The 23,495-nt window shown below is 47.5% G+C and overlaps 1 protein-coding gene across 1 annotated transcript in view; it reads right to left on the bottom strand.

Moving 5' to 3' along the window:
• The window catches only part of ZNF341 (zinc finger protein 341), a 60,335-nt gene that overhangs the window by 13,378 nt on the left and 23,462 nt on the right, over positions 1-23,495 (bottom strand). The window contains exons 6-10 of the mRNA XM_031656030.1: positions 22,002-22,197; positions 20,550-20,640; positions 18,042-18,235; positions 13,404-13,594; positions 10,121-10,329 (exon numbers count right to left, since the gene is read on the bottom strand). Of these exons, the coding sequence (XP_031511890.1) occupies positions 10,121-10,329; positions 13,404-13,594; positions 18,042-18,235; positions 20,550-20,640; positions 22,002-22,197 (881 nt within the window). The remainder of the gene's footprint in view (positions 1-10,120; positions 10,330-13,403; positions 13,595-18,041; positions 18,236-20,549; positions 20,641-22,001; positions 22,198-23,495) is intronic.

Here is a 23,495-nt window from a genome sequence, read left to right as displayed (position 1 = left end):
TTCATGGGGGTGGATTTCTCATGAATGGTTTAGGACCATCCCCTTGGTGCAGTCCTCAGGATAGTGAGTGAGTTTTGTGAGATCTAGCTGTTTACAAGTGTATGGCGCCTCCCTCTCGCTCTTTCTGGCTCCTGCTCTGACCATGTGACATGTCTACTCCCCCTTCTCCTCCTGTCATAAGTAAAAGCCTCCTGAGGCCTCCCCAGAGGCAGATCCGCTAGCTCAGACACTATGCTTCCTGTACAGGCTGCTGAACCATGAGTCAAATAAGCCTCTTTTCTTAAAAACTACCCAGTCTTGGCCGGGCTGGCCGGGCACGATGGCTCACGCCTGTAATCCCAGCACTTTGGGAGGCTGAGGCGGGCAGATCATGAGGTCAGGAGATCGAGACCATCCTGGCTAACACAGTGAAACCCCGTCTCTACTAAAAACACAAAAAATTAGCTGGGCGTGGTGGCGGGTGCCCATAGTCCCAGCTACTCGGGAGGCTGAGGCAGGAGAATGGCATGAACCGGAGGGGCGGAGCTTGCAGTGAGCTGAGATTGCGCCACTGCACTCCAGCCTGGGCAACACAGCGAGACGCCGTCTTAAAAAAAAAAAAAAAACTACCCAGTCTCAGGTATTTCTTTATAGCAGCGCAAGAACGGCCTAACACAGTCAAAAAACACAACTGTGCCAAACAGCTTATAAACATGTCCTCACAACAGCAGTCTGAGGCCACAAACCACTCTGAAGGGAGAAAAGACACCGCCATCTCCCCATCATGAAAACACGTGCCAGCTAAGGAAGAAAGGGGATTATCAGACAAAAAAAGAAAACATTTGCCAGCAAACTGGCCTATTTACAATGAGTTATCAGTGAGGAATGTCACAGGTAGGGGAAAAATTCAAACCAAAAACAAAAAGGCAGGCTGTGTAGAGTATTGCCTGTGGGAAACCCCGGGCAGGCTGCACCTGTGAGGGGCCCAGGGGAGCCCCACAGACCGCACTCTGAAACCACACACTAGCCAGGCGGGTGGCTCACAACTGTAATCCCAACACTTTGGGAGGCCAACGTGGGCGGATCACACAAGGTCAGGAGTTCGAGACCAACCTGGCCAACATGGAGAAACGCTGTCTCTACTAAAAATACAAAAATTAGCCAGGCGTGGTGGCTCACACCTCTAATACCAGCTACTCGGGAGGCTGAGGCACAAGAATCACTTGAACCCAGGAAGGCAGAGGTTGTGGTGAGCCAAGATTACGCCACTGTACTTCAACCTGCGTGACGGAGAGAGGCTTTGTCTCAAAAAAAAAAGAAAAAGAAAAAGAAAATAAAAAGAAAGAAACCACATACTAAATACCTCCAGGTAGCAAGAAAGGGAAGGTGGGGTGGGAGTAGAGGTACCAGGAGGGCAGAGACTTAACTAGCTAGTGAGATGGGAAAGGACAGAATCTCACAGGCTTCAGGGGCTGGGTTTGGGGGAGACATAGGTTTGTGTGGGAGATAATTTACCAATAGCCAGGAAAATTAAAATCTCCTGCCAGAAACAGCGCCTGAATTAAGTCATCCAAGGTAACATCACCAGTAATGGAGCAAATCAACATCACATGCCTCCTGATGTGACACACAGAGGAGGACACAGAATTTGTTGTGACATTCCTGACAAAAGTGCATACCCTGAATTTAATCATGGGGTAAAATCAGGCAAACCCGAACTGAGACATTCTACAGAATACCCTGTCTATATTCTTCAGAAATATCAAGGTCACGAAAGACAAAGACAGAAGGAGGAACTGTTCCAGCTTACAGGACATGAGAGAGATGAGAGAGACATGATAATTGAATTCAACATGTGATTCTGGGCCAAAAGAAACCTTTTTTTTTTTTCTTTTTCTCTAAAGCATGTTATTGGAACAACTGGAAAATTCCGAATAAGGCCTGTAACTAGATAATAGAATTGTACTGATATTAACTTCCTGATTTCTTTTTTTTTCTTTTTTTTTTTCTTTTGAGACAGAGTCTCACTCTGTCACCCAGGCTGGAGCGCAGTGGCCCGATCTCAGCTCACTGCAACTTCCATCCCCCAGGTTCAAGGGATTCTCCTGCCTCACCCTCCCAAGTAACTGGGAATACGGGTGCCCGCCACCATACCCAGCTAATTTTTGTATTTTTAGTAGATACGGCATTTCACCATATTAGCCAGGCTGGTCTCGAACTCCTGACTTTAGGTGATCTGCCCACTTCAGCCTCCCAAAGTGTTGGGATTACAGGCATGAGCCACCGTGCCTGGCCTGATTTTTTTTTTTTTTTTTTTTTTTTTTCTTTTTTGAGCTAGCGTCTCACTCTGTCCCTCAGGCAGGAGTGCAATGGTGCGATCTCAGCTCACTGCAACATGTACCTCCTGGACTCAAGCAATTCTTCTGCCTCAGGCTCCTGAGCAGCTGAGATCACAGGCATATGCCACCATGCCCAGCTCTTTTTTTTTTTTTTGTAAAGATGGCGTTTTGCCATGTAGTCTAGGTTGGTCTCAAACTTCTGGGCTCGAGCAGTTTGTCAACCTCAGCCTTCTAAAGTGCTGGGATTACAGGCATGAGCCACCGCATGGAGCCCAACTTCTTGATTTTGGTAACTATAATATACTGCGCTTATGGAAGAGGTTATCCTTGTTTTTAGGAAATACAGGTCAGGTGTGATGGCTCACGCCTGTAATCCCAGCACTTTAGGAAGGCCAGGCAGGAGAATCACTTGAGGCCAGGAGTTCAAGACCAGCCTGCGCAACATAGTAAGACTCTGTCTCTACAAACAAACAAACAAACAAATTTAGCCAGGAGTGGTGGTGCCTGCCTGTAGTCCTAGCTACTGGGAAGGCTGAGGCAAGGGGACCACACCTGTGAATAGCTGATGCACTCTAGCCTGGACAACACAGTGAGACTCTGTCTCTAAAAAAATAAAAATTGGCCAGGTGTGTGGCTCATGCCTATAATCCCAGACCTTTGGGAGAACAAGGCAGGTGGATCGCTTGAGCCCAGGAGTTCCAGACCAGTCTGGTCAATATAGTGAAAACCCCTCTTTATAAAAAATAAAAAATTGGCCGGGCGCGGTGGCTCAAGCCTGTAATCCCAGCACTTTGGGAGGCCGAGACGGGCGGATCACGAGGTCAGGAGATCGAGACCATCCTGGCTAACACGGTGAAACCCCGTCTCTACTAAAAAAAAACAAAAAATTAGCCAGGCGAGGCGGCGGGCGCCTGTAGTCCCAGCTACTCAGGAGGCTGAGGCAGGAGAATGGCGTGAACCCGGGAGGCGGAGCTTGCAGTGAGCTGAGATCCGGCCACTGCACTCCAGGCTGGGCGACAGAGCGAGACTCCATCTCAAAAAAAATAAAAAAATAAAAAATAAAATAAAATAAAAATAAAAAATTAGCCAGGCCTGGTGGCACGGCACCTGTGGTCCCAGCTACTCGGGAGGCTGAGGTGGGGGATTGCTTGAGCCCAGGGGGCAAAGGCTGCAGTGAGCTATGATCACGCCACTGCACTCTAGCCTGGGTGACAGAGTGAGGCACTATCTCAAAAAAAAAAAAAAAAAAACACCAAAGGCCAGGTACAGTGGCTCATGCCTGTAATCCTAGCACTTTGGGAGGCCAAGGCAGGAGGATCATTTGAGCCCAGGAGTTCGAGACAAGCCTTGGCAACATGGCAAAACCCCATTTCTACAAAAAAATTTTTTAAAAAATTAGATGGGCATGGTGGTGTACACTTGTAGTCCCAGCTACTCAGGAGGCTGAGGTGGGAGAATCACCTGAACCTGGGGAGGTCAAGGGTCAAGGCTGCAGTGAGCCATGATCATGCCACTGCATTTCAGTCTTGGTGACAGAGTGAGACCTTGTCTCTAAACAAAAAATTAATTATATTAAAATTAAAATAAATACGTAAGTTAAATTCATGAAACAAAGGACAGCTTTAAAACACATATATTGAAGGCCAGGCATGGTGGCTCGTGCCTGTAATCTTAGTACTTTGGGAGGCTGAGGAGAGTGGATTGCTTGAGCCTCGGAGTTCTATGCCAGCCTGGGAAATATAGCAAGACCTTGTCGCTACAAAAAAATACCAAAATTAGCTGGCAGTGGTGGCACACACCTGTAGTCCCAGCTACTCAGGAGGCTGAGGGGGACGGATTGTTTGAGCCAGGGAGGTCAAGCCTACAGTGAACCATGATTGTGCTACTGTACTCCAGCCTGGGTGAGACAGCAAGATCCTGTCTCAAAAATCAATCAATCCATAATCAAATTATGACAAAATAAAACGTTTAAAAAGAACATTTTTTGAACATGATTGTCTGTGATATGGGGAAGTGGGTCACAGTGGATGGAGAATTCCTATTCACTCTATGCCCTATGATAGTTTTAAAATATTGCACTGTATACACATAATTAGTTTTTGAAGTAGATAATTAATCTTAAAAAAAAAAAAAAAAGGCCAAGCGCAGTGGCTCACGCCTGTAATCCTAGCACTTTGGGACACCAAGACGGGTGGATCACAAGGTCAGGAGATTGAGACCATCCTGGCTAACACGGTGAAACCCTGTCTCTACTAAAAATACAAAAAATTAGCTGGGCGTGGTGGCAGGCACTTGTAGTCCTGGCTATTAGAAAGGCTGAGGGAGGACAATCGCTTGAACCTGGGAGGTGGAGGTTGCAGTGAGCCAAGATGGCGCCACTGTACTCCAGCCTGGGCAATAGACGGAGACTCCGTCTCAAAACAAACAAACAAACCAAAACAAAACAAAAAAGCCTTTGAACTCTGACCTGCAAAATCACTTCTAGGAACTTACAAAAGAGCAAAGATGTACTTCTGAAGTTGTTCCCTGTATCTTTATTATACTAATGACAAACTGAATATAACCTCACTAACCAACAATGGGAGATGACGTAAGTAAATCACAGAACATCCATGAACAACAGAATACTAAGTAACTGTTTAAAGAATGTGGCAGCACTTTGGGAGGCCGAGACGGGTGGATCACGAGGTCAGGAGATCGAGACCATCCTGGCGAACACGGTGAAACCCCGTCTCTACTAAAAAATACAAAAAACTAGCCGGGCGAGATGGCGGGCGCCTGTAATCCCAGTTACTTGGGAGGCTGAGGCAGGAGAATGGCGTAAACCCCGGAGGCGGAGCTTGCAGTGAGCTGAGATCCGGCCACTGCACTCCAGCCCGGGTGACAGAGCGAGACTTCGTCTCAAAAAAACAAACAAGAAAACAAAGAATGTGGCAGGTCTATTGCTGCTGAAATGCAAAGACGGTCCATATTACTGGTGTTTTTGTTTTTTCCCTGACACAGGGTCTCACTAGTGCGGTGGCATGATCATGGCTCACTGCAGCCTTGAACTCCTGGGCTCAAACAATCCAGTTCAGCCTCCCAAGTAACTGGGACTACAGGCACATGCCACCATGCCTGGCTAATTTTTGTATTTTTTATACAGGCAAGGTTTCACCATGTTGCTCAGGCTGGTTTTGAACTCCTGGCCTCAAGTGATCTGCCTGCCTTGGCCTCCCACAGTGCTAGGATTACAGGCATAAGCCACCATGCCCAGCTATAATTACTGTTTTAAATGAAAAAGTTTTCAGTGATAAAACTACATGTACAGTGATCCCATTAAATCAGTCTGCTTGTTGGACATTGCGCTACAGGAAGACAGTGTGATGAATTTTCACCAAATTCAGTGACTGTATTTGGGATCACCTGACTCAAATATAGTCTGTGATATTTATATCCGTATCCGTATCTGTAAACATATTTATTATATACATATACCAAAGGATATCTACCAAGAGGTTAATGGTGCAGTGGCAATCCCTGGGTGACAGTTTTGTTTTTTTGTTTTTGCATGGGTTTTTACAAAATTCTTTTCTCTGCATTGAACATTTGCATTGAACATTGACTTTTGCAATTAGGGGGAAAAATCAATAAATCTTATTTTTCTTTTTTTTCTTTTTCGAGACGGAATCTCTCTCTCTGTCGCCCAGGCAGTGGCACGATCTTGGCTCACTGCAACCTCCACCTCCCAGGTTCAAGCGATTCTCCTGCCTCAGCCTATGGAGTAGCTGGGACTACAGGAGCATGTCACCACATCCGGCTAATTTTTGTTTTTTTTTGTTTTTTTTGTTTTTAGTAGAGACAGGGTTTCACCATGTTGGCCAGGCTGGTCTCGAACTCCTGACCTCAAGTGATCCGCCCTCCTTGGCCTCCCAAAATGCTGGGATTACAAGAGTGAGCCACCACACCCGGCCAAATCTTATTTTTTAAAAGAAAATATTAAACATATAGTAAACATATAGTGACATGACTAAAATTCATTTGAGAGATTTGGGGAAAGTAGACATAGGCAGGCCAAGGCAATGTGGCTGACAGGGAACAGAAACCAGAATGACAGGGCTTGGACCTCTAAAAATATGATGAAGCCACCACAGCCACTCAAATGTCACTATGAGATAGAATCAACTCTCATGGTGTATAAGCCACTGTTATTTTAGGTCTCTACTGCATGCAGCCAAACCTCTACTTAAATAACACGAATAATAATAATTGCAGCAATAACATTTATTGAGTACCTACTATGTTCCAGGTACCATGTCTAAGAGCCTCAGCCTTGTCTTACTTCATCCTTATAAATAACCCAATAGGGCAGGCACTACTGTGATCCCCATTTCACTGAGGAGAAAACCGAGGCTCAGAGTGGCTGAATACCTTGCCCAAGGTCATCCACTGGATTTGCAGTCAAGACAGGATTTAAGCACAGGCCAATGGCTCTAGAACCGTTACCATTACCCATGACACCATTCCACCTTCAGGCCATTCAGATGGGGGCCTGGCTCATTGGGCCTTACTTTTGGGACAGGACAACAGCTCCAATGTCTACAAAGGGCCACTGGCACTATGACCCTACAAGGGGACTGCACAGGGTCATCAGCACTGCAAACTCCAAGACCAGGGCTGTGAGGCTTCCAAGATCTCACACTAGGGTTCGAATCTAAACTCTGCTGATGTTATTACTCTGGTGGGCAGGCCACTTCTCTTTGAACCTCAATGTCTTCATCTTCAAAATGGGGAGAATACCACCTTCCTCCCAGGACTGCAGGGATTCATGTCACTAAGGGCAAAGCTTGGCACAGAGCAGGTGCTTCCTTCCCTTTACTTGGCATCTCACTCCAGTCACACAGCCACAGGAACTCACAGATAACCCACAAATCGGAAGGGCAAGAGCCAAAGAAAATTCCTCGAGTGCAAATGGGAGTAAGTCATCACTGCCAGAAATCTCTGCCCTTGGCTGACCAAAGCTTTGCCCGGCTTCCCTGCCTCTCTTGCCCCATTTCCCAGAGTTTTGGAGGCAAGTTACCCTACACTGCATTTCTTGAGTTCTAGCTCCTCTGCCAACTTCTCAAAGCTCTTGTGATTTCTACACGGCCCTTCATGCCTTGGCCCCACTTTTTCCCACAGGCCCCATCTAAACATCTCCCTCCCACTTCCACTCTACATAACAGTCATTCTATTTTTTTTTTTTTTTTGAGACGGAGTCTCGCTCTGTCGCCCAGGCTGGAGTGCAGTGGCCGGATCTCAGGTCACTGCAAGCTCCGCCTGCCGGGTTTACGCCATTCTCCTGCCTCAGCCTCCCGAGTAGCTGGGACTACAGGCACCCGCCACCACACCTGGCTAATTTTTTGTATTTTTTAGTAGAGACAGTGTTTCACCGTGTTAGCCAGGATGGTCTCGATCTCCTGACCTCCTGATCCACCCGCCTCGGCCTCCCAAAGTGCTGGGATTACAGGCATGAGCCACCGTGCTGGCCTAACAGTCATTCTATTAATAAACCACTTGCTATTGTATTTTAAACTTGTGGTTCCTCCTGCTAAGAACACACTCCACCACATCCATTGTCTACCTGGCAAACTCCTATTCATCCTTCAAAACCCAGTTCAGATGTCACTGCTCCTGGGACAGCTTCTCCAGCCTGCCTCCCCCTGTGGTACCTCTATACCTTATAAACATATATGATAGCATTTTATCAAGTGACAGGGTGCTTTTGTTTACACACCTGTCACCCTGAGCAGCCCACGCATTTTAAGCTCAAGGTATTTACTTATCTCTGAACCCAGAAGCTTCACCCAGGAGTTACAGGGGCCTCATTAACAGAATCACCAAATCTCTGCAGGTACAAGTTTGTACAGAGAAGCAAAAACCATTGTAACAGGAAAATATTTGGTAATGAACTGGAAGGAGGCCCCAGACAAACACCACTCCTGGCCTTTTGCTACTATCTACCCCCATGAGCTTTGTGAGGCAGCTGCTCCCAGATGATGCAGGCAAATGTACAGCAAAATGACTGCAGATGGGGGGATTTCATGACAACATCAAAGTGATGTTGCACATCTGCAAATAACACCATCAACAAAGGAAGATCCAGCAAACAGACCAGAAAACAACTGAGGCAGAGAAACTCAACAAGGATGATCAGAGGTAAGTAGCTCCAAAGACTACAGGTGCGTGCCACCACACCTGGCTAATTTTTCTATTTTTGTTGAGACAAGGTCTTGCTATGTTGCCCAGGCTGGTTTCAAACTCCTGGGCTCAAGCCATCCTCCCACCTCAGCCTCCCCGAGTGCTAGGATTACAGGCGTGAGCCACTGTACCCGGCTTTAACGTGAAGATCTAAGGATAAAAAGCACGTTGCAAAACTGAGGTAGCTTTTCATCATTTCTGCCAAAGGAACCCTCTTCACGACCACAATGGAAGACTGAAGTGATATAAATGATTATCAGAATAAATTACCCCAAATAAAATCCATACTTGATCCATTACTTGTTCATTCTAAGAATCAGCATATAGGCTGGGCACAGTGGCTCACGTCTGTAAACCTAGCATTTTGGGAGGCTAAGGTGGGAGGATCACTTGAATCCAGGAATTTAAGACCAGCCTGAGCAACATGGCGAAACCCCGTCTCTACAAAAAATACAAAAATTAGCTGTGTGGGCCGGGCGCGGTGGCTCAAGCCTGTAATCCCAGCACTTTGGGAGGCCGAGACGGGTGGATCACGAGGTCAGGAGATCGAGACCATCCTGGCTAACACGGTGAAACCCCGTCTCTACTAAGAAATACAAAAAATAGCCGGGCGAGGTGGCAGCGCCTGTAGTCCCAGCTACTCGGGAGGCTGAGGCCGGAGAATGGCGTGAACCCGGGAGGCGGAGCTTGCAGTGAGCTGAGATCTGGCCACTGCACTCCAGCCTGGGCGGCAGAGCGAGACTCCGTCTCAAAAAAAAAAAAAAAAAAAAAAAAAAAAATTAGCTGTGTGGTGGTGCATGCCTGTTAGTCCCAGCTACTCAGGTGGCTGAGGTGGGAGGATCACCTGAGCCTGGGGAGGCTGCAGAGAGCTGTGATGGTGCCACTGGACTCCAACCTGGACAACAGAGCAAAATCCTGTCTCAAAGAAAAAAATCAAATAAAAATAGGAATCAGCATATAGCTTCAACTTTAACCTAGATCTTACAGATTATAAAACAAATGAATATTATTTTTATGATTTTTGCTTTTAAACATGTTACTGTTCATTTTAAAATGTATTTTATTTTGTAGAGATGGGGTCTCATTATGTTGCCAGGCTGGTCTCGAACTCCTGGCCTCCTCCTGCCTTGGCCTCCCAAAGTACTGGGGTTACAGATGTGGGCCACCACACCCTGCTCATTCTTTTTTCACTGTGAGAACTGGTGTACCACTTCGATTGTAAGCTAAATTTTGTAGATTATGAGACAAAATAATACTGTCATAATTGTTTAGTTTGGAATAAAATGCTCAAACCTTTTTCCACTATGAACAAGGAAATATAGGTTCCTCTTTTTAAGGATTTTTTTTTGGGAAAAATGTCTGCCAAGACATAAGAATGATATAAGGAGAGCCAGCATCCTTTCTTCCACCAGTGCCAAAGCCCAGAACCCACTCTGCCAGGCTGGACCCCAGCCAGGAGCCTCGGTTTCTCCTTTCAAGTATCTCACTGGTCCTGAGCAGTCAGAACTACCAAGACCACAGGCCCTGGGCTCCCTGCCCACCCACCCGTCCACCCAGGGAGAGGGAAGCGGGAGGGCACATACTTGTAGACGGCGCTGTCCTTCTTGGGGCTGTGCTGTGGCAGGAGGCTATGGGAGTACTGGTGCACGCCCAGGTCGTACAGCGAGGGGAAGTCCTTGCCACAGAGGTGGCAGCGGTAGCTCAGCTCCTCCTGGTGGCTCTTGATGTGCTCCAGAAATGTGTCGAGCTTTGGGAACGTCTGGGCACAGCTTTTGACCACACACTTGTACACCTTGAGGGAAGATGCTGGGCAGGTGACAGGAGGCAGGAGAGCTTCCTCCACCGCAGCCCCTGGCCTGTGGCATTGGCCCTGGACTGCTGGTAGATGACTTGACCACTGCTCCCTCGGCTCCCCTGCTGCTACTGGATCCCAGGGTTTTTATTCATTCATTCATTCATTCATTCATTCATTCATTCATTCATTTTTGAGACAGAGTCTCACCCTGTCACCCAGGCTGGAGTGCAGTGGTGCAATCTTGGCTCACTGCAACCTCCACTTCCCAGGTTCAAGCAATTCTCCTGCCTCAGCCTCCCCAGTAGCTGGGATTACAGGCACGCACCACCATGCCCAGCTAATTTTTGTATTTGTAGTAGAGACGGGGTTTCACCATGTTGGCCAGGCTGGTCTCGAACTTCTGACCTCAAGTGATCCACCCGCCTTGGCCTCCCAAAGTGGTGGGATTACAGGTGTGAGCCACTGGGCCCAGCCCCTGGTTTTACTTTGATTAGAGGGTTCCCTCCTCTCAGCCAGTCATGATGTCCCTACTACCCTTCCCTCAGGTTCTGTGTGGCATGGGTATATTTAGAAAAATTATTCAAGACCTGGATATACAGTGAAAAGATGATAGTGTACCCTTTCAATGTCATACTGGAAGAGCGGCTCTCAAACTGATGCGGGCCTCAGAATTACAGGTTGCTGAAGGCTGCACTCCCGCCGCCCCCGCCATTCCCCCCACCCCCCCACCACCCCCGCCACCCTGAGAAATCTGACTCAGCGGGACTGAATACGTGCATCACTAACGAGGAATCCTCAGGGGATGCTGGCGCTGCCACCCGGGAAGCTTACTTTGAGAACTGCTGTCTAAGGAGCCCATCTATAGCCTGCCCACAGTCATCTCACTCTACGGGATGTGGCTACTTCTGACTACTTCCCATTGATTAGGACTCTACAGTTAAATGTTAATTTGTTAATTTGTAAAAAACTGATGCAATGTCATTGATTTGTGTCAGGTAAAGAAGATAACCCCAAGGTCACAGGTTTTGTTGTCTTGCAGGACATTAACCAGATTTGTATGTAATTTGGCAATCTGACTTCAGTATCTCTTTTTTTCATTGACAGTTATTAGGCATAGCTATCCGTGTCTCACGGCCTCTGTTGAACAGGCTTTGGCTTCCTTCGGGTTCCCTCGCTAATGAGTTAAGTAAAATTCTGACTCACTTTTGGGTCTCATTTGTATGAGAAGTATGTTTTTAACAACTTGAAAATTATACTTTGATAAACAGCACATGAGTCCTGGTTGCCTACACAATATCATGCACTCCTTCTACTTAACAAAGTGAACCCTGATTTGCTCAGAATAGCAACATACCTAGTTAAAACACTCGATCCAGGCCGGGCGCGGTGGCTCATGCCTGTAATCCTAACACATTGGGAGGCCAAGGCAGGCAGATCAATTGAGCCCAGGAGTTCGAGACCAGCCTGGCCAACATGGTGAAACCCCATCTCTACTGAAAGCACAAAAATTAGCCAGGTGTAGTGGTGCATGCATGTAATCCCAGCTATTCGAGAGGCTGAGGCAGGAGAATCCCTTGAACCCGGGAGGCGGCGACTGCAGTGAGCTGAGATCAAACCACTGTACTCCAGCCTGGGTGACAGAGTGAGACCCTGTCTAAAAAAAACAAAAACACGGGCTGGGCGCGGTGGCTCGTACCTGTAATCACAACACACTATGAAGCCGAGGCAGGTGGATCACTTGAGGTAAGGAGTTCGGGACCAGCCTGGCCAACGTGGTAAAACCCCATCTCTACTAAAAATACAAAAATTAGCTGGGTGTGGTGGGGAGGCACCTGTAATCCCAGCTACTTGGGAAGCTGAGGCAGGAGAATCGCTTGAATGCAGGAGGTGGAGGTTGCAGTGAGCCGAGATCGTGCCATTGCACTACAGCCTGGGTGACCAGAGTGAGACTCCGTCTCAGAAAAAAGAAAAAAAAAAAAAACAAAACACTTGATTCTGGTTCCCTTGCATCTAGTGTCAGCCATGTGACTCCTTCCTAACCAATGATATACAATCAGTAGTCTTTGAGGACAGCATCACTTCCAGAACACAAAGGCAAAAGCTTCCCAGGAGAAATCCCCTCTGCTTTCTGTGTTTGTCTTGACTGGAATACACATGTGATGGATGGAGACATAGCAGCCATCCTGCAACCTTGGGGATGAAGTCCATAAGCTAAGAATGGCAGATCAGACAGCTAGAAGCCTGAGTCTACGGTGATATAGAGTCTGCTCTATATAAGCCCAACACTGCCTACTTAGGGACTTCTTCTTTGAATTTATTTGATGTGAGAGAAATAAAACCCTATGAAGCCAGTTTTCTATCATTTGTAGCATAATAATGCATTCTTAAATGATAGAGCACATGTACTGGGTTTGACCAAAAAGAGATCTACAAAGTGCTTCTAGGAAAAGCTTTCTTGCTGCTATAAAAGATACAGAAGAGATAACCCCTTTTGGTTCATAGATAACAGTGGGTCTGGATTGGTGCCCAGAAAGAGTGACCACCGGCCAGATGCAGCAGCTCATGCCTATAATCCTAGCACTTTGGGAGGCCAAGCAGGCAGATCACTTGAGGTCAGGAGTTCAAGACCAGCCTGGCCAACACGGAGGTGGAGGTTGCAGTGAGCTGAGATCACACCACTGCACTACAGCCTGGGCGGAAGAGTAAAACCATCTCAAAAAAAAAAAAGTGATCACCATCCCAGGACAGGAGGACAAGGTGAGCCATCAGGAGAGGTCAAGGCCATACCCTGAGATGGCAGAGACCAGAGCTGGAAAGACACAGGGTCTTTACGCTGGGTGGAGTCAGCTGTCTCAGTTCTGGAGGTGAGTCAAAGTTTTCTGTGATTTGCCCCAAGGGTAACCTTACTTAACTCCATCAATCCCCTGCTCGGAATCTAACTGGGGGGAATAGAGCCGTGGAAGGTCTGACTCACTGGTTCCTACCCCTTCCTAGGCAGCATTCAAGACCCTAGCACCAGTGAAAGGTGGGGACTGGTGTCCTATGGGCCCCTGCTGCCACCACCCACCTACCTGCTCGTTCTTATGCTGGGTCATGTGAGACTTGAGCTGGAAGTAGGTGCTGAATTTGCTGGGGCAGAATTGGCACAGGTAGGAGCTGTCGATGAGGACCACCTGCTTGGGCTCCGGCTTGTCCCCCTCTTCCTCACCGGCTATGGGCAAGGCCTGGGGCTGTGGTGCACCCGGCAGGGGCTGGCCCAACCCTATGGAGAAAGCCAGGGAAGTCAGGACAAGGAGCCAGCCCATTCAGGAAGGACGCACAGAACCCCTACCCTGTGCTCCTCTGTGTTCACCCAGCACCTGCTACCCGCTTTGGGTCGGACTCTGTGCTTAAGGTGCTGCACTCACACTCAGCCAGTGTGCACTGATACGGCCAACCCCAGGCTCAAATACAGAAATGCTTCCTTTCTGAGTGCGAAACAGCTGCTGCCTCAGGCCTCCCGTCTCTGGCCTTCCCCTCAGACATTGCAGACCTCTCCACGGTTGTTAAAAATTCTGAACACCATCCTAGTTGCACTCATAATGCCTCCCCAGTCCCTTCTAATTGTAATCATCTGTCCGGGTGCGATGGCTCACACGTGTAATCCCAGCACTTTGGGAGGTCAAGGCGGATAGATCACTTGAGGTCAGAAGTTCGAGATCAGCCTGCCCAACATGGTGAAAGCCCGTCTCTACGAACAATACAAAAATTAGCCAGGCGTGGTGGAGGGTGCCTGTAATCCCAGCTACATGGGAGGCTGAGGCAGGAGAATTGCTCGAACCTGGGAGGCAGAGGTTGCAGTGAGCAGAGATTGTGCCACTGCACTCCAGCCTGGGTGACAGAGTGTGATTCTGTCTCAAATAATAATAATAATAATTGTAATCATCAGCCGGGTGCAGTGGCTCACGCCTGTAATCCCAACACTTTGGAAGGCCAAGGCGGGTGGATCACCTGAGTTCAGGAGTTTGAGACCAACCTGGCCAACATGGTGAAATCCCATCTCTACTAAAAATACAAAAAAAGTAGCTGGGCGTGGTGGCACACACCTGTAATCCCAGCTACTTGTGAGGCTGAGGCAGGAGAATTGCTTGAACTCGGGAGGCAGAGGTTGTAGTGAACCAAGATTGCGCCATTGCACTCCAGCCTCAGCGATAAGAATAGACTCCATTTCAAACAAACAAACAAAAAAAATTGTAATCATCTGTTTCATCATCCTTCCCTCACTACACTGTTCCTCACTTCCCTTGATATCAGGGACCTCTGGCCTCATCCCTGCAGGTCCAGTGGCCGGGCACATAGTAGGCCTCTATAAATGTTTGCTAAATAGTTAAACCTTTGATGCTAGGCACTAAAGGAGCTTCAAAAGAAATGGAAGAAATGATTTATTCTGTAGGGCCGTGTGGTGGCTCATTCCTATAATCCCAGCACTTTAGGAGGCCAAGGAAGGAGGATCCCTTGAACCCAGGAGTTCAAGACCAGCCTAGGCAACATAATGAGACCCAATCTCTACAAAAAATAAACAAAATTAGCTGGGCACGGTTGCATGTGCCGGTGGTCCCACCTACCCAGGAAGCTCAGGTGGGAGGATCACTTGAGCCCAGGAGGTTGAGGTTGCAGGGAGCCACCACCGTGCCACTAGTCTCCAGCCTGGGTGACAGAGCAAGATCTTGTCTCGAAAGAAAATTTTTTTAAAGAAAAAAAAAAAAGGAGTTCACAAGAACTCAGAGGGCACACAGTAGGGCTAGTTCCAACAGGAAGCCTGAAAGAAGGTCAGATAAAAGTGGCTACACATTGTTTTCCCAGCAAAACACTCCCTTCATTACCTAGCACGTGGCTGGCATTGCTCACCCTTGGGGCTACATGGGAATGGCTTAGACTCTGGCCTTACACTGTCCAATAAAGTGGTCCTGAGCCACACGTGGCTACTGAGAACTTGAAATGTGGCGCCAGGCATGATGGTTCACACTTATAATTCCGGCACTTTGGGAGGCTGAGGTGAGAGGATCACTTGAGCCCAGGAGTTTGAGACCAGGCTGGGCAACAAAGCAAGACCCTGTCTCTACAAAAAAAAATTTTTTTTAACAATTAGCCAGGCACAGTGGTGCACCCCTGTCCCAGCTACTTAGGAGGCTGAGGAGAGAGGATCACTTGAGTTCAGGAGTTCGAGGCTACAATGAGTTATGATTGCACCACTGCACTCCAGTCTGGGGTGACAGAATGAGACCCTAACTGGAAAAAAAAAAAAAAAACAGAAAGAAATGTATCCAGTCCATATCCAAATGTGCTATACATGTATTTACCTGCTGGATTTCAAAAATTTAGTAAAAAAAAGAATATAAAGTATATTTAATCTTTATATTATATGTTAAAATAATAATGTTAATATATTAGGTTAAATACCAGGAGATGGAGGTTGCATTGAGCTGAGATCATGCCACTGCACTCCAGCCTGGGCAACAGAGCAAGAATCCATCTCAAAAAAATGTATACACACACACACACACACACACACACACACTTAAATATATAAAAATATATATGGTTATATATATAATATATATGGTTAAATATATATGGTTAAATAAGATATATAATTAAAATTAATTTGATCTTCTAAAAAATTGTTTTTAATGTAGCTACTAGAAAATTTTATTTCATTTATTTAAGATTATTTTTGCCACTAAAGACAGAACTTATAAATTTTTTTTAAAATAGAGATGGGGTTTTACCATATTGCCCAGGCTGATCTTGAACTCCTGAGCTCAAGAGATCCTCTCACTTCAACCTCTCAAACTGCTGGGATTACAGGCGTGAGCCACCATGCCCAGCTGAACATTTTAAATTATGTATGTTGTTCATATTCTATTTCTTTGGGCAGCAATGCTCTAAACCTAGTCAAGTTCTCAGTCTTCATGCAAGAAAGAAACTCAACCAATATCAGGGGTAGGAACATTAGCTCAGGGACAAATGATGAGAATCTCACATGTATAAAGAGCTTTGGAGACCAACTAACCATGGAGGTCAAACAGCTTTCAACTTCTGATCAACTACACTGACTGCCTGGAGCAACACATAGAAAACAAATTCCGAGCAGGGATGGTGAGGGAAGGCAAGGGTTGAAAAACTACCTGTTGGCCAGGCATGGTGGCTCATGTCTGTAATCCCAGCACTTTGGGAGGCCAAGGTGGGAGGATCACTTGAGGTCAGGAGTTCGAGACCAGCCTGGCCAACATGGTGAAGCCCTGTCTCTACTAAAAATACAAAATTAGCCAGGTGTGGTAACGGATGCCTGTAATCCCAGCTACTCGTGAGGCTAAGGCAGGAGGATCACTTGAGCCTGGCAGGCAGAGGTTGCAGTGAGCTGAGATAGCACCACTACACTCCAGCCTAGCTGGCAGAGACGCTGTCTCAAAAAAAGAAAAAAGAAAAACTACCTGTTGGTACAATGTCTAGTATTTGGGTGATGGGTACACTAGAAGCCCAGCCACCACCATTATACATCTAATACCCATGTAACAAACAAGCACATGTACCCCCTAAATCTAAAATTTTAAAAATAAACATAACTAAACATAGAAAAGGTAATGCCCATTTTACAAGGGCAACAATGCCACTAGATGACAGACATTTCCAGCCCCATTATTATAATCTTATGGGACCACTGTCACATATGCCATCTGTTACTCATGGAAACATCCTTACATAGCATGTGACTGTATTACTATGGTGGTTGTCAAATCGTTATTTTCTAATTTAATCATTATTTCTACTTTTATCAATTCATATTTTACTATAAGAAAGGGCTTTCTTTAAATGTGGCACATACATACCATGGAATACTATGCAGCCATAAAAAAAAAAATGAGTTCATGTCTTTTGCAGGGACATGGATGAAGCTGGAAACCATCATTCTCAGCAAGTTAACACCGGAACAGAAAACCAAACACCATATGTGCTCACTCACAGGTGGGAGTTGAACGATGAGAACATATGGACACAGGGAGGGGAACATCACACACTGGGGCCTGTCGGGGGGTGGGGGACAAGGTGAGGGAGAGCATTAGGACAAATACCTAACGCATGCAGGGCCTAAAACCCAGATGACGGGTTGATAGGTGCAGCAAACCACCATGGCACACGTATACCTATGTAACCAACCTGCACGTTCTGCACATGTATCCCAGAACTTAAAGCACAAGTTAAAAAAAAAGGCCTTTCTTTTATCCCCTATTTATTTCTTCATTCATTTTAACAGTATGGGCTCATAAATTTTTATTTTATAGTAGTCTCCCCTTATTTGCAGTTTTGCTTTCCATGATTTCAATTACCCTAAGTCAACCATGGTCTGAAAATATTAAATGGAAAATTCCAGAAATAAACAATTCATAAATTAAAAAAAAAAAAAAGATTCTGAGGTGAGATCCAGGCTCAACAAAAAATGGGTAGGTGATTGAATAGTGATATCTGCCATGGGTACAGTATTAGAGTAATGCCACACATGTTGTATGTTTGTCATCCATCCTTTCATCTTATGCCACATTTTATAGATAAAGGTAGATTGAAGCCTAGAGAGGTCATGGGGGTTGCCCAAGGTCACACAGCTTGCAAAAAAATCTGTGAAGCAGCAGAAGAGAGGTGTGGGGAGCATGGCGTTCCCTACTTCCACCCACCTGTGTTTTCCTCGTCCTCCTGCCTGCTGGGGTTCAGGGCCATGACCTGTACGGTCACAGAGTTTCGAGACACGGTGCCACCACTGTGTCCCGGAGGCCACACCTTGTGGGTCTGCATGTGTTTCTTAACATTAGACTTCTGGGCAAAGGCACGGCCACACGCAATGCACTGGAAGGGCTTCTCACCGGTGTGGCTGTGGAAGACAAGCTTGTCAGTGCCCTCCTGCAGGAACGGGGATGAGGCCTCAGCCCAGGAGCTCACAGCCACCAGGAAGGCCCAGAAAGAATATCCAGATGCCGCTGGCCACCATTCTGACACCACAGGGACAAGCCCCCTCACTGAAGCAGGCAGACCAGAGATGGAAAGACCCTGGGTTCTGGGTCACATTACTGAGCTGCTCATCAACAAACCCTGGACCCGCCCTCCTCTGGCCATCTCATACAGTGAGAGAACATTTCCTAATTGTCCAGGCCCATTTAAATGAGGACTCCTGGCCTGGCACAGTAGTTCACACCTGTAATCCCAGCACTTTGGGAGGCTGAGGCAGGTGGATCACTTGAGGTCAGGAGTTTGAGACCAGCCTGGGCAACATGATGAAACCCTGTTTCTACAAAAAATACAAAAATTAGCTAGGCGTGGTGGTGCGAGCCTGTGGTCTCAGCTACTCAGAAGGCTGAGGTAGGAGGATAGCTTGAGCTGGGAGGTTGAGGCTGCAATGAGCCGAGATTGCACCACTGCATTCCAGCCTGGGCAACAGAGCAAGGCCCTGTCTCAAAAAAGAGAAAAAAAATTAAATTCATTAAAATAAAACAAAACACAAAATTCAGTTTCTCAGTCTCACTATCCACATTCCAAGTGCTCAACAGCCATGCCAATTTGAGCATTTCTTCTTTTTTTTTTCTTTTTTGAGACAGAGTCTCACTCTGTCACCCAGGCTGGAGTGCACTGGCGCGATCTCGGCTCACTGCAACCTCCGCCTCCTTGGTTCAAGGGATTCTCCTGTCTCAGCCTCTGGAGTAGCTGGGTCTACAAGCACCTGCCACCATGCCCAACTAATTTTTGTATTTTTAGTAGAGACAGGGTTTCACCATGTTGGCCAGGCTGGTCTCAAACCCCTGACCTCAAGTGATCCACCCACCTCAAGATTCCCAAAGTGCTGGGATTACAGGTGAGCCACCGTGCCTGGCCCAATTTGAGCATTTCTATAGCTACAGAGAGTTCTATTGGACAGTGACAGCACTCGTGTAGACCAGTTCTCAACTGAGGCCAGTTTTGCCCTCCAGGGGACATCTGCCATTTTTGATTGTCACAGCTGTAGCTGCAGTACTACTAGCATCTAATAGTTAGAGGCCAGGGATGCTCCTAAACATTCCAAGATGTGCAGGTCAGCTCCCTACAGGAAAGAATGATATGATCCAAGACCCAAAATATCAGTAGTGCCAAGACTGAAAAACCCTTGTCTAGATAGAAGCTGTTGCCGGCCATGGCTGGAATCTGAGGTTTGTTCTCTCTCTGTTTCTCTCTCTCTCCCTCTCTCTCTCTCCCCTTCTGTTATAAGAGATGAGCATGTATACCAAAGGTGTTAAAGACCAAATTATACCAAATTGAGGTTTTCTCTATGACTCCCTAAGGACTGAAATTGCAAAGGGAATAACTTTCCCACTACATCTTTCAGAACTTTTCAACCCCATATTCATGAACCACCAAAAATCATCTCATCGGCCGGGCGTGGTGGCTCACTCCTGTAGTTCCAGCACTTTGAGAGGCTGAGGCAGGCAGATCCTGACGTTGGGAGTTCGAGACCAGGCTGACCAACATGGAGAAACCCCCATCTCTACTAAAAATACAAAATTAGCCGGGCATGGTGGCGCATGCCTGTAATCCCAGCTACTTGGGAGGCTAAGGCAGGGGTATCACATGAACCCAGGAGTCGGAGGTTGCAGTGAGCCGAGATGACACCCTGCACTCCGGCCTGGGCAACAAGAGCAGCACTCAGTCTCAAAAAGAAAAAAAAAAAATCATCTCATGTACCAGTGCATCTCACTGTGTAAGAAACGCTGAACAAGCCCACCCTCCCCTTCCACAGATGGAAAAACCAAGGCCCAGAAGGGATCCCCGCATGGTTAGTCTAGAGTGAGCACAGAGTCCACAGAGTCCTATTTGCAAAGTACAGTAGCCCTGGCAGGCCAGTCTGTTCTGCAGAGGGGAGACCTGAGACAGCCCTAACACATCTGTGAAGCCCCTCTGGGTTCAGTGCTTTTCTTCCCCTACACAGCCCATCCCTGACCTTCCCAGTCTCTATGGGCAGGTCCCACAGCTTTCACAGGTCCCTCCCACAGCTCCTGAGATAGAAGAGGAAAACCACTCAACCTGGACTACAGCCTGAACATGCAAGTGCAGCCTGGGTCACCCTACAGGCTAGGGGCTGAGAAGGGAGTCTCGCTTCCAGCGCAGATGGTCCCAGCCACACCTGCCCAGGAGCCACCTGCCTCACCGCGCATGTGTACCTTCGGATGTGCTGCTGCAGGTCAAAGTTTTTGGTGAATGACTTGTCACAGTATGAGCACTTGAGTTTCTGAGCCTTTGGCTTCCCTGCAGCTGAAAGACAAGTGGAAGGAGGGGACAATGAGGCTGGGGGTGCAGCTCAGGGCGCCAAGAGTAGCCTCTGGCTACTGTACCTGAGTCGGACAATGCATATCCCAGGGAAGTCTACGCCCATGCACAGGCCAGGGAGGAGACATGGGAGAGCTTCACAAGGCCTGGGGAGGAAAGCCTAGGATATGCTCCAGCTGGGAAAGCAAGACAAAACCTTCAAAGGCTCCCCTCTGCCCTACAATCAAATCCACCCTCTTTGCCATGGCCCACAGCACTCTGCATCCCCTCACTCCTGACAACCTCATCATTCTGTCCATCCAGCTGCAGTGAACTCCCAGCTAATCTTGCTAACCTTAAAAGACCTCAAGCATGTTCCTGCCTCCGGGCCTTTGCACCTGCTGTTCCCCCTTGCCTGGAATGCTTGTCCCACAGATACCCACAAGGCTGCTTCCTTCTCCTCCCCACATGAATAGTTAGAAGCATTTTCCAGCCTCTCCCTAGTTGTTCTCAATCGTAAGACCCATTAACCTCCTTCCTGGAGCAACCCAGAAATATTTACTTATTTATTCCCTGTCTCTTCCATTAAACTGAAAGCAGAAGGAATCACAGACCAAGAGACTAGATTCCAGTGCCTGACACAGGGCCTGGCACAAAGATGCTCAATACATCATTGCGGAAGGAAGGGAAGGAGTAGTTGACTGGAAAGCTGCTGAAAAATTCTCAATTTCTATCCTCTCCATCTGCTGCCTGCTCTGACACCACCTCCCACCCCATACTTACCATCTGCATTAGGATGGCAGATACTACTGCTTGCCTAATAGCCACTCTCTCCTTTACTCCTCACAAATCCCATAATAGGAGTATCAATGTCCCCAGCCAAAAGAGACACTTCCCAGCTTCTCTTGCAGCTAGGTATGGCCACGTGACTAAGTTTTCAGAAATGAGATATAAGCAAAAATATCAAACAGAACTTCTAGAAGCTGGGAGAAGCCCCTTTTATCCTTCCCTTTCCCTTCTTCTTACTGCCTGGAATATTAAAATGATGACCGGAGCTCCAGCAGCTATCTTAGACAACGAGGCACCAGGATAACTGATACCATGTTTGGAGGTGGTGGAAACAGAAAGACAGAAGAAATGAGGGTGCCTGGTGCCCATGCAGTCACATGATCCCCAGATTGTCTGGCTTCTGGCCTTGACTTATACAGGAGAGAAACAAAATTCTATCATTTTGAAGTCATTGCTGTTTTGAATTTTCTATTACATGCAACCAAAGTTGAACTACCATAAAAGGGAAGACCAGAACCAAGCAGCTTGTGGATTGGCCAATGCTGAGGAAAGATGCCCATGGCAGGCTGGGGGCCCACCTTCCGGGAGTCCCCTGGCACCTTTAGCCCGTCGGGTCTTCAGCGTTGGTGGAGAGTCAAAGGTGGCCACCGTGCCCCCGGTGGCGCTGGTCATGGGGGCAGCGGGGTTTGGTCCTTTGGGTTTGAATCCCTGTTTGCCAGGGCTGTACACTGCGGGGGTGGGGTATACTGGAGCCTCCACACACTGGTTTGGCACCTAGAAGGACAACACAGTCAAGGAAAAAGCCCTGCCAGGGGAGGGGAAGAGCTCCCAGCCAGGCACACTCTCCCTGCCTCCCTGGCTGACCTCAGCCACTTTCCCCTACATCACCATCACAGCCCCTCCACCTGGCCCGGTCACCCAAGTCACTCCCAAGCCCCCTTAGAACTTCATGAAGCCAGGAGGCCAGAACAGCTATGGAGCCAGGCTGCCTGGGTTCAAATCTTGACTCTTCCACTTAGCACCTAGGTGACCTTAGGCATCTTTTTTAATTTCTCTGTCTCAGTTTCCACATCTGTAAAATGGGACTCATCATAGTACCCCTCTCACGCGGTTACTGTGAAGATTAAATGAAGCAACACATAAAGGGCTTAGAACAGTGACTGGCACAGAGTGAGCATGCAATACACATTAGCTGTTATTATTGCCATGCCTATTCTTATCAGTGGTACTTTCCTAGCATAAGAGAACTAGGTGGCTGGGCACAGTGGCTCACACCTGTAATCCCAGCACTTTGGGAGACCAAGGTGGGCAGATCACCTGAGGTCAGGAGTTTGAGACCAGCCTGGCCCACATGGTGAGACCCCGTCTCTACCAAAAATACAAAAATTAGCCAGGTATGGTGTTGTGTGCCTGTAATCCCAGCTACTCAGGACGCTAAGGCAGGAGAATCGCTTGAGCCTGGGAGGCGGAGGTTGCGGTGGGCCAAGATCGCGCCACTGCACTCCAGCCTGGGCGATGGAGTGAGACTCTGTCTCAAAAAAAAAAAAGAGAACCAGGAAGTCAGAGGGGTCTGTGCTCCCCCAGCTGCTCCAATTCCTGACTGACACTACCCAATGCCACAGTAGCAGGCTTCCCTTCACTGAGAACTGAAACCACAAGAAATTACCAAATGAATTCCGAGGCATTCAGATTTAGTTAACACTAAGCTTACATCCCCATACTGGGACATTGTAAAGAATTCATTTATTCAGCCTTTTTTTTTTTTTTGCTTGCTCTGTTGCCCAGGCTGGAATACAATGATGTGATCTCGGCTCACTGCAGCCTTGACCTCCAGGCTCAAGCAACCCTCCCGCCTCACCCCACTAAATAGCTGGGATAACAGGCACACACCACCACACCCAGCTAATTTTTGTGTATTTTGTAGAGACGAGATTTCACCATGTTGCCCAAGCTGGTCTCAAACTCCTGAGCTTAAGTGATCCACCCACCTCGGGCTCCCAAAGTGCAGGGATTACAGGCGTGAGCCACTGTGCCTGGACTATTCATCATTCATTGGTCTTCCTGAGGTGTCC

The sequence above is a fragment of the Papio anubis genome, chromosome 16, assembly GCF_008728515.1.
Source record: "Papio anubis isolate 15944 chromosome 16, Panubis1.0, whole genome shotgun sequence".
Lineage (NCBI taxonomy): Eukaryota > Metazoa > Chordata > Mammalia > Primates > Cercopithecidae > Papio > Papio anubis.
Note: the sequence above shows the minus strand (reverse complement) of the source record. Positions and strands in the feature narration are given on the sequence as shown.